At 40.8% G+C, this 15276-nt stretch overlaps 1 protein-coding gene across 5 annotated transcripts in view; it reads left to right on the top strand.

The window, feature by feature from the left end:
• The first annotated feature begins 1391 nt into the window (after window positions 1-1391).
• LOC146703640 (KAT8 regulatory NSL complex subunit 1-like) overlaps window positions 1392-15276 on the top strand; it is a 42683-nt gene continuing 28798 nt past the window's right edge. For 2 of the 5 annotated variants that reach the window (XM_085466935.1, XM_085466931.1), the window contains exons 1-2: window positions 7544-8083; window positions 11813-13280. In XM_085466935.1, coding sequence (XP_085323061.1) covers window positions 11881-13280 — 1400 coding nt within the window. In that variant the 5' untranslated portion in view covers window positions 7544-8083; window positions 11813-11880. The other 3 variants (XM_085466932.1, XM_085466934.1, XM_085466933.1) reach the window with 3 other exon arrangements.

Genomic DNA, 15276 nt, shown 5'->3' with positions numbered 1-15276 from the left:
TAAGAGGCGTAGAAGATATATCAATTCAGCAGCTGAAGAATGAAAAGGCAATGCGAAAAATCTCAAATACCTCCTCAAAAGATGCATTTTTTTACATGTAAATGGTGACATTTGAATAAAAAAAGAGGGGAAAGGGATGCTTACAAAGTTCATACAGTGCAGTGGTTAAACATGTGGCCCAAGAGCCAGAACCAGCTGCCAAATGATCCCACTGGTCCCACTCTGAATCCATTAACAACTGTAGTTTTTCAGTAAAATGTGGTGATGTTCGCCTGACTACACAGAAATGAAAATGCATGAAAAGGTAAGTTTTTCAAATTGTTTGAACCACAAATATCTAAAATACTGAAGCTGTATACTTACAAAAACTCCAGATGTGAAGGTTTTTTCCAAGGTGATTAGCAAACTGTAACGCACATGTAATTACACTGTACTCAATGACTGTGGAATAACTTGGATATATTTTTATTTTTGCATTTATTTTTTAAATATTACCTTTTGTGGTTGTTTTTAACAGAGTGGGGTATGGAGACCTGCTTAACTCTTATGGTTTCAGCTTTTTAAAATCTTGCGCACAGCCCAGGTGCCCAGCCCAAAATCTGCTTCTTCACACTTAAAGAAAGGGGAAATTTGTCAGTGGTTTTACTGGCCTGGCTCGCCTAAGATCAAACTGGGCTGCATGTGGCTGCTGGGCTAAGATGAGTTTGACACCCCTGCTCTAAATGTTGAAAAGGCTTCACCCTCGGCCAGGCCTCTGCTCCTAAGTCATTTTCACTCCCCCTGCACGTACCTGAGAAAGGTCAGACTTAAGCTTTACTGACACAGCCCCACAGTTTGCCCCTCTGCGATGCTAACCGCTGGATATTCATGCAGCCAGCACAATGCTGCCTCACTGACTTATATATCCACCCATCCTGTCTCCGTTGCCTGTAAGTAAGCATCAGCAGCTTCAAGTGAATCTCCATTCTTGTAAGGGGTTTACCCGCTATTGTGCCTTTCACCGGTGAAATATCACCCCACCAGCTCTTATCTGCTTAGAAATACGATGCAACAGAATATAGTAAACAAACTCACGCGCTGCCATTAGCTTTATGTTTGCGTTTTTTTTATTGTGCAGTGAAAACCAGTGGCTCATTTCTAAGCAGTAGTCCCCAAAAGCAAAGCATCAAAATGGGAGACAGTGTAGTTACTTTGAGTGAGAACAGTCGCGTAATGGGGCAGTAAAAGGTGTGCTTCATAAATAACGGGTAAGTTGTGAAACATTTTCAAATAAAAACAATATATTTTGGGATAATGAAGTTTCATGCTATGAACTTTCGTCCACATTTCCGCTGTACGGGCATTTGCAAAGATTGACATCTGCAGCAGCCAATAGAAAGCCTCGAACTGGTCTCTCGACCAATAGCAGCGCAGGGGGGGCTGGTGTTATGGAGTCGTAAACGGTTAGTAACAGGACAAGCAGGTAAGTAAGATTTTGTCTTGTTATTTTCTTAAAATAAATGAACGCTCCGCTTGGCAGGAAAAAAACACACATTACGTTAAGCCCCCGGTTGTTTGGCTTGAGCTGGCGGAGTTTTTAAGCGCACTTTTCTGCTAAACGTGCAGCAGTCATTGAGAAGTCAGAGTGGGATCGGGAAGCAAACAAGCTAGCGAGCGTTAGCATCTCTTGCTAGCTCAGCTGGCTGCTATCTGGCAGCCTGGGAGTTCCAAACATTAGCCTGTTAGCTCCGCAACTGGAGAAACTACTGTTTGATTATAGCATAAATCTCCAGTGGCGCATTCCTTCACACAGCGTTTAGTGAAGGAGCCGCTTTTTGTAAACTTACATTTTAATTTCTACACCGTGGTGCTGACATTAAGCGACATTTAAAACTTTTTCATTATAAAAATTTGCAACGATAACGTTAGTGGATGTTAGCTTTAGCTAGCGTTAGCGTGGCAGCAGGACATTCAGATGAATAAATAAATAATAAATAATAAATAAACAGCTGGGGAGACGATACTCAAGACTGAGTCCTAGAAAAAAATAGTGGGGCGGGCGAAGAGGGTATAATTCAGAAAAAACGCTCAAATTCCGAGATTAAAGTCGCGCATTAACGAGAAAAATAGGAGAAATAGTGTTTATTTGTAGCCAATGAGTGACTTTGCTTCACTTTTGAACATTAAGTTTGAAAGAAAATCAGAAATGTGAACTCCTTGTAATAAAAGACCAACAACACCTCTTTCCAAGTATGTTGTTAAGGCAGACAACAAGCGACAAACTCATTTTCACTACGCTGCAGCGCAGGTCTACGTGCAGCAAGCGGTGGGAGGAGTGCACGGACCCTCAACAGTGTACAGCACTGGAAAAACGTCATGTATACTGACGTCCCGCTTCGCTCTCATACAGTACCAATTTTATATTTATTTATTTTTTACGTACACTGCGCCTCGTTTTTCATATAACCCTGGCATTGTTTTTATTTTTCAGTTTTGTTTGTTTGTTACATTTTTTAATTGTGCCAGATTTGCAATTAACCCTAATTTTGCGTTTTTTTCCACTTAAATTTGCTATAAATTTTATTTGTATATATTCCTTTTTTCCCTTCTTTAATTTGCATTCGTTTTCTCAGAAATTAGCCCCACGTTTGTCATGTAAATTAGCTGTTCTTTATGTTAAGTTGCCCCTAAATTCAAGGGTTGTTCTTTCCATTTTCCACTGGGCAATTTTCCAAAGTTTGCTATTTTTTTCCTCAAAAATTTGCCCCCCCTTTTTTTCTTGTAAATTTACAATTTTTTTAGTTAGTGTAATGTGCTGATATCGATTTACTCATGTAATTGTTTTTGCCCGTTCGAATTTTCTTTCTCTATAGCATCAGGATTGGCAATCAGCATAAGAACTGAAGTAAAATAAAAAGTAAAATCTGCCAAATCAACAACATGGTCCAACAAGGGCCTTGTGAATTAAGGGAGCAGCTGATAGTAGCTTATATATCTGTAACTTGCAACATGTACAAACAAAAAATTCCACAAGAGTTACAGGCTTGCGCATCACCTAACCCTCTATCTTTTCCTACTACGCCATCATAGTTAAATGTATTGTCTGAAAATTTTAAATATGATTCAAGTAATCTTATTTTTTATTTTATTTGTTTCATTTTAGGTGTCATATTTTCATGTGTGGAAACTGGGAAAATGATCCCATGGATTATTGATTGGAGTTCACCGACAATGGAGTTAAAGGTATAATTGTTATATGCATTTACCTTTATTTTAAAGCCAGGGGGTGCTGCAGCCACCCAATGGCCTTGGAGAAAAGATCACATCAGGGATATAAGTAGTCTGGATTTTGAGCACCCGTGTGAAGAGCAACTGATTAGCATACTCTGTGGACATGTCCCTGTGGATGTATTTTGGTCAAGTGGGATGGATTACATATCCTTGAAGTCTGAAGGGATCACCTAGGAGGAGCACAAGGAAGTTGAGACATCTTTGCATCAGCTGTAACCTGGAGCAAGAGCAAATGGATGGATGGGTATTTGCCAGTTATAACAGTCACAAATCGGTTTGTTTTGTTTCTGTGATGTTTTTCGTTCACGTCCCATGAAGACCTGCGGGGGTCATTTTAGGTTAATACAAAGCAACAACAAAAGGAAAGAAGTAATATTAGGAGATGAAAATCACACTTTTAAAAGTTACTGTGGTAAATCAATAAGAAATGGCAATCAAATTTTCAAGAAAAAAAATGCAGAAATTCTCAGAAATGAAACTAGCGACAAGACTGGTTCACTGAAAAAGTTATGTTTGTAAAAAGTGTAATATTCTTATAAAAACAACAAACATTTTTGAAAATGATAGTCTTTAATATAAAAGAAAAGAAAATCCAGAAATGATCAGAGATTGAAGCCAACAACGTTTTTTTCTCTTAAGAAATGACAAGGTATATTTCTTTATTTTATTAAAGTAATTTGCAAGAGTTAAATGGAAGTATACCCCTGCTTCACTGTACAAGAGTTGGGAGTGGCTCAAGAGTTGGGAGTTTGCCTTGTAATCGGAAGGTTGCCGGTTCGAGCCCCGGCTTGGACAGTCTCGGTCGTTGTGTCCTTGGGCAAGACACTTCACCCGTTGCCTACTGGTGGTGGTGGTGGTCAGAGGGCAGCTGTCCGGCAGCTGTCCGGCAGCCTCGCCTCTGTCAGTGCGCCCCAGGGTGGCTGTGGCTGCAATGTAGCTGCCATCACCAGTGTGTGGATGACAGGTTGTGTAAAGCGCTTTCTTCCTCCCTCTGATTTCCACACACACAGATAATGAAGTGTTTATAATGCATGTCCTTTCTGGTAGTCTGATTATGCTCAGAGGCCATGCAAGACCTGTTAGAATAGAATTTTTAATACTTAACAAGCATCAGGAGATCAGAGGTACTGAAACAATCTAAAATCACATATTTTTTTTCCATTTTCATTTAATAGTGGGCTTAAATGGTAGTGAGACAAGAGAGGATATAATGTAACTTTGTAAACATCTCAGCTCGGGTTTGTAGACGAAAACACTTCTCAGTAGAGAACTACGTTGAATTTCTCTTTTAGTGTGGGAAAATGGCTGTCAGTGTGCAACGAGTCGTTTATAGGATTATCTTCTAGTGCACAGGATGTTATTAAAAGTTGTTTATTTAAATGTCAAAGAAGATAAACCAGACAAGCAAGAGACACTGGAGTAACAGTATGATCATCTAGTGATGGGCGAGTAGCTGCAGAAAAGTAGCCTCCCTTAGCAAAAAATAAAAAATAAAACCCATAAATAGTGTTTGAAAGAGAAACTTGAATCTGATATTACTTTTTAAACAATTTCAACAAAACACAGGGCATATTTTTCAATTAAAGTTGTGCCTAATGTAACTTGAAGTCCATCCAAGAAAATTAGGTTAACATACTCACTGTGCTAGAGCCGTGCTTAAAATACCTTCATATGATAAACAAAAATTCAATTAATTTGAAGCTACATGATGTTCAGGTTTATCATTCAAAAATAGATAAATGATATCTCAGTGTGTAGCCTCAATACAATTTAGACACAATTAAGCCTGGGAAAAAAATCAAAATGACAATGTAAATGTTTAGAAACAAGCTGTTCAGTGGCAAATATTAATTGTTTATTTTTCCATTGATGTGGATGTCAGTCAGCATCGCTGCAAATAGTAGCCAATAAGCTAGCCTTCAACCCAGCTGCTACTTCATCTCTTAAAAATAAAAATGAAAAGAAATTGTGCAATATGCAAAGTTAGGTCAAGAAGAAGGAAGTACAATTTGTTAGATGAGATAAGATAAACTTTTAGTCCCACAGGTGGGGAAATTTGTTTACTTATTTGATCAGGTATATACCTGTTTAAATCTTACCTTAAATTGCAAAAGCTTTTGAAAGCAGAAAACAGTGGCCTGGGTTCGAGTCCAAACTGCTGACACGTCTTTCTTCACTATCCAATTTTTAAAAAAACAATTTTTAAAGGCAAAATAATAAAAAAATAAAATACAATAAAAATACTATTTTAAAAAGGGGGGGCTTGAGTATCACTAATTAAGGTAATGCAGAGGGTTTTTCCTAGTTCAGAAGGGGCCTCTGTTGGGTTTGACTACACCCGTAAGCATGACTGATGCACATTTAGCTAAGGGAAGTAGTCTTTGTTATGTTATGTATGGCCATTTAAGAAACAAGCTCGAGTTCATTAAACCTCTGCAAAAATCTTCTTTAAGAAACAGAAGCTCTTTGGTGGGTGTCAGTATTTTGTTATTTGTAGGAAAATTCCTACTAAATGTGGGCCAGTCATGCTTGCATGTGAGGTCGCCCTCCAAAGGCCAATTTTGAGGCCTAAAAAATAACTCATAGCATTTGAACTTAAAGCATTGCATGGATACAAAACACTGATAAGACTGACTTTATCTTACAATAAGATGATAACTCTGTTAGTCCCCACTCCCCTTTACAACTTCCCAGCAACCACATCCCCCCTCATTACTGAGGTCAGGGATTTGCATTTTTCCTTTAATTTGTCACCCATCCACATGATGATCTTTTCATTAAAAATCAGTCAGATGTGAACATTTTTTTTGGTCTGATCCCCTCAGAATCGGTTTTCCATAATACAAAGTAATAAGAGGTTTGTCTATAATAACAAAGACTTCCTGTGATCCAGGCCCTCCCAAATGCTTCATCTGCATCTGGACATCAGTCAAAATAAAATGAAAACGTCACTTTTTATTAAAAACTTTTAATAAAAGGTCTCTTTTTTTAAATCTATTAGGCAACAATTGAAAAATTTCACAGAAACACAGGTAGGAGTCAGAGTATATTATAGCAACTTTTTTAGCCTTAAACATGCTTGTATATATTTTATCCTGCAGTTTTGTTTTGCGGCTAATAAAAAAAGATAGCAGTATAAATGCAACAAAAACATGAGACTGTTCTAAAGAAAAGTAAGTGTTTTAAAACATGCCATAGAAAGTACGTTTTTATAATGTTGTCAGACTAATTGATACTTAACAGGCTGTGTCGCCTTCATTATAAGGATTAAATATGTATTGTGGCTCAGTACAGAACTTTCTGGTCATAAATTGCTCAAATTAGATGGTGAAAAATAAAATATCTGCCACTAGAATGCATTATAATAAATCATTATAATGCATAGTAATAATAATCTAATTAGCACTGTAGATATTTATAATAAATATATTAATAAATAATAAAATTATAATAAATAGGGTTAAAATACACAAACTTTTTAGAAACTTTATTTCTTGTTGACCTAACATTTTGCTAAGAATGACATATTCATTAACTGAGTTTTGTTTCATTTATGCCTGTTCGGACATAGTTGGCGCTGTTTTTTGCACAATATGAAGGTTCACACGCGGCTCTGTGGGGAAGATCTCCTTCATGCGGCCAGTAACACTTGACACTAAACATAAACATTTAAGACTGATGAGTTAAATTGATTCCCTTATAGTTTTAGCTTAGTTTGTTCTTGTTTGGAGGTAGTTGGCGCTATGTTTGGGCACAGCGTGAGGCTTTTATTATTTTATTACACGCAGCACTGTGGAGAAGAGCTCCTTCATGTGGCCGCTGGCTGCACCTCGTCATGAAGCTTGTTGTGTGTAGTGTAGTGTGGTGTTTGTGGGCGATCCTGTTCCTGTTAAAAAGTGACAAGAGGCGCAGGCTCTGTTTGCACAAATTCTTCCAAAAAATAGCTGCTTAGGGGAGCAGATCCCGGCTGTAGTCCTCGTTCCTGTTAGTTATTGTTGATTTTCCGCGTAAATATTTAGCGCACAGGTGGTCTTTGAAGCATAAGGGGTATTTTCTGTGTGTACCGTTGGAGTAGGAGCATAGATATGGCGTGTTTAACCAGAAACAGCAGCGGTCGCGGAACCAGTACAGCAAGAAAATAAAAGTGTGTGTCCGCTGGTATCTTTTTTGGAAGACAATGCCCTCCTGTGGGATCTTCTTTTGAGCTTTTATGCCGTTTCTTATCTGCCCTTTACTCTAGTGGTGACTATGAGAAACGTCTCCCGCCTACCAGCTCTAGCACATACGCACACACTCACGCGCGCGCGCAGCACTTCTATGTTTGTCAGAGTCAAATCCGAGGGAGAGGAGCTAGCCGCCATTTTCTAAGCGTCTCTCCCTAAAACGAGAGAAAACGGCTCGCGGCAAACTGCCGTCTGGATTACCTCTTCCTCACCGGGAATCGGACTTTTCGGTAAAGGATTGCCGTGAAATCGCCTACGTTTGAAGTAATTTGGAGTAGAAAGGACGGTTTCGCGGCCTTGCCCTTATATTCGGCGAGGCTAGCTGGCGAGTAAGGTGTAGCTCGTTGATTCGCCCATTGCTGTATCCGGAACGAACCCGAGCGGCTCTGCGCTGTGGACCCGGGCCCCTTTTCCTCCGCTCTCTGGTTGCATTTATTATTTTATGGATATTAATTGATGGCTGAGTGATCGAGTCAACGCGCCACATTTTGTGCGTGTGTGTGCGTGTTAGCACCCTTGGATTTTTTTCCACCAGAAACTGCAGGGGATTGTTGCCGAAATTCCCTCGGATAGTGCAACCTCGTCACGTGGTAGGTTCCTCCTTTTTCTTTGTTAGCGAGCTAGCTAGACTTGGCTGGGTCTACCCCCAACTTCTCCGCTTTTGACACATTTGAGCCCCATTTGTTTGGCGAACTGAATGAGGACCGCTGTAGATTTAAATGTAAAAACAACAGGGCTGCCTCGCATGTGTTCCTGTAGGTCTAATTACAATGCAAACCATGTCTGCACCCTGCATTTAGCTCCCAGCGCGTTTTAAAATAAGTTCTGGGGATGGCCAGATGCTAACAAGAGGCCAGGATTCATTCTCACGCTAATTCTCCGTTTCGTTATTTATGCTCTCATAATACATGTCAGTGCTGGGCGTTTATGCGCCTCAAACTATCAGCCCGGGCGGTGCGCACAGGTTACGCAGGCTGGAAATGTTTACGTGCCTAACTGGGTTAGCTCAAAGTTTACGGCCGAGATATTGAAGGGAGAGCTTCAAAATAAAAGATCTAATGTGTCGCGGATGGGCAGCTTTTCACTGCAGCTGGAGGCTAAGCTTGCGGGCAGGTTGTGTTTCTTGCATCAGCAGCGTTAATTTGCACACAGTGTGTCTGAAGTGACAGGCTCCACGGAGGAGATATTTATCTGCCGAGTTTCCCTGCTGCGTGATCTCCTGCTCGCGTGTATGTTTTCTTAAGATATTCAGCCACGTCTCGATGCTACAATCGCTCTGCTCTTCGGTGGCTTCAAGGCTATGAATAGACTATTATAGCCGTGTGCTCTCAAAACGCTTTTGTAAACATCAGGAAGACATTTTGGTGATTGCGTTATGCTTTGCTAAACGTTGGATGTGGATATTATTTTTGTCGCATCTCTACAGAGGCTCACTAATGGTGCAGTCGGTCCGTAGGGTTGGTTATTTAAATTACCCCCCGTTCTATGCTCAGCGTGTTGCATGAACTCGCTCAGTGTGTTTAAAGCGGAATGGGCGTTTTTTTTTTTTTTTTTTTTTTAAGGTGGATGAATTGCATTGCATAATCTGCTTCGGAAATACCAACATGGCGTAGTGCGCGCTGACTAGAAACTGCGGTGAAAATACTGAGAGCCGCCTCCATTCATCTCGCCCTGCAGACGCTACAGCGTACATGCAGCTCGCTTTTTATCTGCTGAATTGTGAGAAGGGAGGCTTTTTATCTAAAAGTTTAACATAGATACAAGAGATACTTGGCACGTTTGACGTCCTTAAGGTTTTCTTTAAATTTGAATAATTTACTGACAGATGTAATTGGATAATAATTTAGGGAAAGGTGTAATAGCTGAAAATTAAACAAGAATCCAGTCAGGATGACATCATGTGCTTTGGGCTAATGCTGGGGCCTAAATCCACCTACTTACTGTAAGAAACCCTGCTGCATACTGACTTACCAGGGCACATGTAGGGCAGTGGGGTTTGGGGTAATTTGCATTGGCTTTTCCTGTTCCTCTCTCATAAAAAGATGTCTTCCAAAGCGTATTCTTTAAAGAGCAGCTTTGTTAAGTTAAAGACAATGAGGGCTTGTTCACACAGGCATGGGTGGAGTGGGAATAATAATTTATTAGCCTGGGATTTAGCTCAGTTGTCTGTTTATTCCATCTTTGTCTTTAGCATCACCAGCCCCAAGGTCAGTGTGTGCATTTTAATTTCTTTGTACTTACCAGATGTTGTGGGTCCCTCTGTTGACAAATTATTGTTGATTTCAGTGACAGCCAAAGAATGGTTCTGGAGTGAACGATTGTATTTTAAGAGACTGAAAACACTTTTGCCTGGGATTTTCTTACCCTTCAACTTTGCTTGTGTTTTATTCCTTAGCAGTTCACAGGTCAGCAGCATGTCAAAGAGTCAATGTCATGGAGTTTCCATTAGTATTAGTACATTTATATTGAACATATTTTAATAAACATTTAAGGCAAGAAACTTTCTTTTGGGGTGGTGGTAGTAATTTTCCACTCATTGTACAGTCTTACAGAACCTGTACAGCAAGTATTTCTGTTTAATGTTTTGTTGTATACAGGCACAGTCTGCATTCATGTTTTTCCCATCATGATATACAATTATTATGGAGAATATATTTTAAGTATATGGATGAAACATGGATTTTTCCTGGCTAACAGAGGGGCTGGGTGAGGGGGTGGGACACTACCAACATCAGCAAGATTAGTCGGTGTACAGTAAACACAAGGAGTTCCTGCTTTTTCCTGTTGCCTTGTTTGACAAAAAAACAAACAAATACAAATTCTCCCAGTATTTCTAACTATCTTGTGAAGAAAACCATTGTACATATTAGGGGTGGTTGATATAACCTCAGCATTAAATCTTGATAATCTTGAAAATACTGAATTCTTTATTCATGTTTGATTCTTGAAGCTTGTGGGTACACGTAAATGAAGGGCATGGCCCATCCTCCTTTTCTAATGAGCTAATATCATTGATGAGAAATTGCTAATTTGAAGTGTGAATCTATTGAAATAAAGTGTCAACAGCAGCAATAGTGTAGTAGTGACACAGCATTATATCCAGTGACACAGCAAAAGACAAATGTGGCCTTGTTTGCTTTTTCCCCAGGACATTTTAAGTATAAAATTGCTGTTTAACAATAGCTAAACCAACTTAACCCTGTAACAGTTCAGTAGCTGCACAATATTATCACATAATGAAACTGAAAAATATTTAATAACTTTGGTTGAGCTTTTTTAATCAGTTGCTGAAAGTCCTCCTTCACTACTATGTAACCGGATCAGTAATTTCCATCCACCCTTGTTTACATTTGGGAGCTACTAGTATCCCCTCCTCCATAGCCTTCTTTGTTTTTGTTTTTAAAGTTTATTTATTTTATTATAATTTTTTCCTGAAGTGGTGACACACGTTTGTTTCCACCTTTAGAGTAGAACAATTTTCTTGTACGTTTTTTTTGTAAGGTACCGCACTTTATTGGAGATTGTTGAAATATTTCCCTTTTAGGCACCAAATCTTCATCGCTCTCAGACATGCCTGGGCTTGTTGCACATAAAAGCATATTGTTTTACAGTAATGATATTGTGATGACATTATGTCACCATACAAATTTATGCTGGTATGATGATCCCTGGATATATGATGTATCATGGCTGATGTATGACACAGTTGTAGTAATTTTGTAATAAAAAAAAGAATACAAAAGTCTTAGTATTTAAAATATTACTGTTTGTCTTTTTCTCCCTCTTCTTCTTCTTACTGTTGTTTTTATTGTTATATTGTTGCAATAATAATATTATTGTATTCATATCATTATTATAACAATAATAATAATCATAATAGAAGAAGAAGTGTGGACAACAGAAATTTCACTGTGCAAGCAGTGGTTTGAATAAAGCATATTTTTGTGTATACTTGGTTGCTGAACACAGTCACTAAAATACTGCATTTATTGCATCAAATATGGTTTCTCATATTTCAAGAACAGGTCTTATGGTTCCCTCACCTGAGTAATTTTGAATGAATGAATATAAATGACACTTATGGAGCTGCTGGTTTCAGTTTTAAATGAACATAGGTAGTATCTGTATGTTTGTTTACACCTTGTTATGAGGCACATCCCTGTATAAGGTTACTAATGTTATCTCTTAAGCGCTGATGGGAAATTTACCACACAACTCCCTCATGTGAAATAGTATCAGAATTTGATGATGGGTGGTTTTTGGTCATAAGGTGAGTCTTAACTTTTATTTCTTTTCTGTGGTTTTTTTTGTCCCTGCAGGCTGTCCTCAGGTGGGGCAGTAAGCGGGTGGAGTGGAGCAGGCCGCGGTGCCCGTCCCTCTGCACTGCATGGCTGCGATGGCGCCCGCTCTCACCGACGCCCCAGCCGAAGCTCACCACATCCGCTTCAAACTGGCTGCCCCATCCTCGAGTCTCTCACCAGCCAGTGCAGAGAACAACGGTAACGCCAGCAACATCCTCATCCACAGCAGCGGCCCCGCCAAGTGCAAGGCCACCTCCGAAGAGTGTCCCCTCGACTATTGTGGCGGAGGCGGTAACCAGGAACAGCAGCAGCCACAGGCCCAATCTGACTCTGTGTCCCAGGCCTCTGCCCTGGGCAAACTCCAGCCACTTGTGGCTTCTTATCTTTACCCGGATGTGACACCTGTCCCTTCAACTAAGGAGTCAATTAAGCTGCAAGGAGTCCTCATTAAACAGTCTGTGCTGAAAAGCCACAGAATACTGCCCAACTCTCTGCTCAACGGCAGCGGAGACTTCCTCAGGAAGAGGCAGGCGATTGAACTGTCGGGCGGCCAGCTCAAAAGTCTCATGAGTGGCGGCACCAACGGAAGCGGCCAGCCCATGGCACCCGTCAACGGCCTGGCCAAGAAGCTGGCCACCATGTCCAGCTCTGGCTGTGTGGTCGCGGTGAATGGCGACAAGCCTCCCGCCGCCACCGACTCTCAGCCCCAGAACCTGCCCTTTGACTCTGAGACCTTGACGGCGACCTTAACAGGGCACATCCCTTTGAAAGGAGCTCTCAAACGGAGGCATTCCTCTGGGGTTTCTCAAAACACAGATGGACAAAATGTCGAACCACCAGTGCTTCAGTCAGCTGCACTTTCTCCCTTTACCAGCGGCAACCCTAACCCAGTTGAACAGGCGAATTTGGAGGAAGCAGATCCAGATACGCCTACGAGTCAGCCACAGGGTTTTGATGGAGAGCGGCCAGGCAGCAGTCAGCAGGGCTCACCGCCATGTACGCCTGCACCTCCCATACCCTGCAGTTCCTCCTCAGATAGCCTCGACGTTCATGTAAGAGAACGCACTCTTATCAATAGCAGCCGCCAGGCTGAGCTCGAGAGCCGACTGCGACGTTTGCACAAACGTCTTCAGGTGGTACAGGCAAAGCAGGTTGAGCGGCACATTCAGCAGCAGCTGGGTGGCTTCTTGGACACGGCCTTGAATCGGCTACTAGGCAGCAACCGGAAATCAGAGACTGCAACCCCCACAGCTTCATGGAGGACCGGGCGCCACTCGTCAAACAACCGGGACGGTCTGAGTCGTTTCCTGAAAAGTGGCTCGATGCCCTTGGAGCTGGAGAGGTTGTATTTGAGTGGCTCAGCCAACCTTCATTCAGCAGAAAGCGCCTTTGACTCTGATGTAACAGAGAGTAGCTCTGGAGGGGACTCTGACCTGGAGGAGGAGGAGCTGTCCCGAGTGGACATTGAGCAGCGGCATGTCAAAATGTAAGTCACCCTCTGAAACGTCAGGCTATTAGGGAGTTTGTACACAAGCACACAGCTGGTTAGAGCCTTCAAAGACTGGAGGTGAACACTGAGGGAAAGACGTCTTATGTTGGAAAAAGGTTTTATACAGAAGCTCCACAGAAGGATTCATTCAAAATTTGGCTGCACTGTTTGGTAACGCCACAGTACTCTGACATTTCATGGTGCTGGGAGTTGTTCAGTCCCTATATTTCCAGGGAAAGTTTCTTGCTGCAGTTTTTCTGTTATGCCATTCCAGGTGCTAGTGACAATTGTAACCACATAGCCTGCCTCAGTAGTTGTTGGGTAAAACCCCAGGAAGGGGTAAGAGGTACGATTCACCCAGAGAGAGAGCGTGTGTAGTTGTGTGGGTGCTATCCTGTGGAGAACGAACCGGCTCGAATGGACTTGCTGCCTCCTGAGAGGGCCTGAGCTGAAATCAAGCGTTGTATTTATTTGCAGGGCGAAAAAGTGAGCACCCACAGAGCACGTCACTGTTTTGGTTTAAAACTGAAACCTAGTAGGAACGTAGAACTGCAGGGGTGGTGGTGGTTTTTGCAGAAGGTGTGAGTTTTATATTTTAACATGCTGCCTGTTGTGACGTCAGGTTTCCCTCAGCCAGGAGGGTGGCCTGTGCATGTACTTCATGGGAAGTTCACATCAGAGAACGTGTTTCTGTGTCATTAGATTTGGGGAAAGTGTGTGTGTGTGTGTGTGTGTGTGGGGGGGGGGGGGGTAGAGCAGGTGGTGTTAGCAGCATTAATGGAGTTACTGGCCTGTTGAAGATTGGGTAGATTATTAACAAAGCAGTTAAGATCACTGATTTTTATTATCCTTTCCAGTGTTGACTTTAGACCTTTGACCTAAATAACTCCATAACGTAACAAGAAACTTGTGTCCTTAGCATACATGACTGAGGGGTTCAGTTTTGGAGCAAATGGTTTTTGAATGTTTTCTGTGGAGCTCAATGGGGGTGAGAATATGTTGATTAAGTTATACTTTATACAATTTCTGTCTTGTTCAAACACGAAAAGAAGCAAACCAATTAAGAAAACTAAATAAATATGATACGCAAGATAAATAAAACATAAGTTAAAAAATTAAAGGGGAAAATAAATGTAAATAAAATAATTGATTCAACTATAGAGAGAATAACTAAAAATGTAGATCAAATAAAATAGAATGCCAGAGAAAATAAAACAAGACAAATAAAAGTGTTAAAAAAATAAGGTAGAAAATTGGGGAAAGTAACATTAAGCAAAATTGAAAATTAAATAAGATATGTTAAAACCCAGGATAAGAAGTTCTCTAATGCCTTTTAAAATGCCTGTATACAGTAGTAGTACTAGTAGTAGTCATTTAGGTAATAAGGGTGAATATGGCAGTTCAGAGTTGCATGTTTGTAATGAAAGTGAAAGCTGTCATGTCTGCAGGGGGTTCCCAAAGTTATGTTCTTAAAAATACTACGACAGGGTTTTGTTTTTTTGTTGTTGTTTTTTAATTCAGTCTCCTTTGTTTTCAGTAGTGGATACGGTTTGCCAGGAGGTCATCAGGGTCATGGTGATAGAAATGGGAAGTTGTGACATTTTAGATGGCTGTATTATTTGTGAACTCATAGCTGAGAGTTGCATCTTGTCAGTGAAAATGCCAGGCAGAGGAAACGGTATGGAAAGGTTGGTTTAATTAGAGGCCGTCAAGGCAAATTGGTGGATCAACTTAACCCTTTCTTTTAGCTCTAACTCAGCCCATTATAATGTAGGCATCTCTTGAATTTCCCCAAGTAATGATGATCAAAAGCACTTTTCACCAAGCACCTGAAGTACTTCGAGGTATTATTTGAGTTTACATGTTGGGCTCAGTTAGCTCTTTAGACATGATATAAATGACTCATACTGAGCTCATTACATTCAGTGATTTCTTTCTCTAAAGGGGACCAATCATCATGTAATAATCAGCTGAAATTCCCAACAGTGGCTTC

The sequence above is a fragment of the Copadichromis virginalis genome, linkage group LG8 (assembly GCF_057382275.1).
Source record: "Copadichromis virginalis isolate Kocher_CV1m ecotype Utaka linkage group LG8, C_Virginalis_male_GT1.1, whole genome shotgun sequence".
Classification (NCBI taxonomy): domain Eukaryota; kingdom Metazoa; phylum Chordata; class Actinopteri; order Cichliformes; family Cichlidae; genus Copadichromis; species Copadichromis virginalis.
Note: the sequence above shows the minus strand (reverse complement) of the source record. Positions and strands in the feature narration are given on the sequence as shown.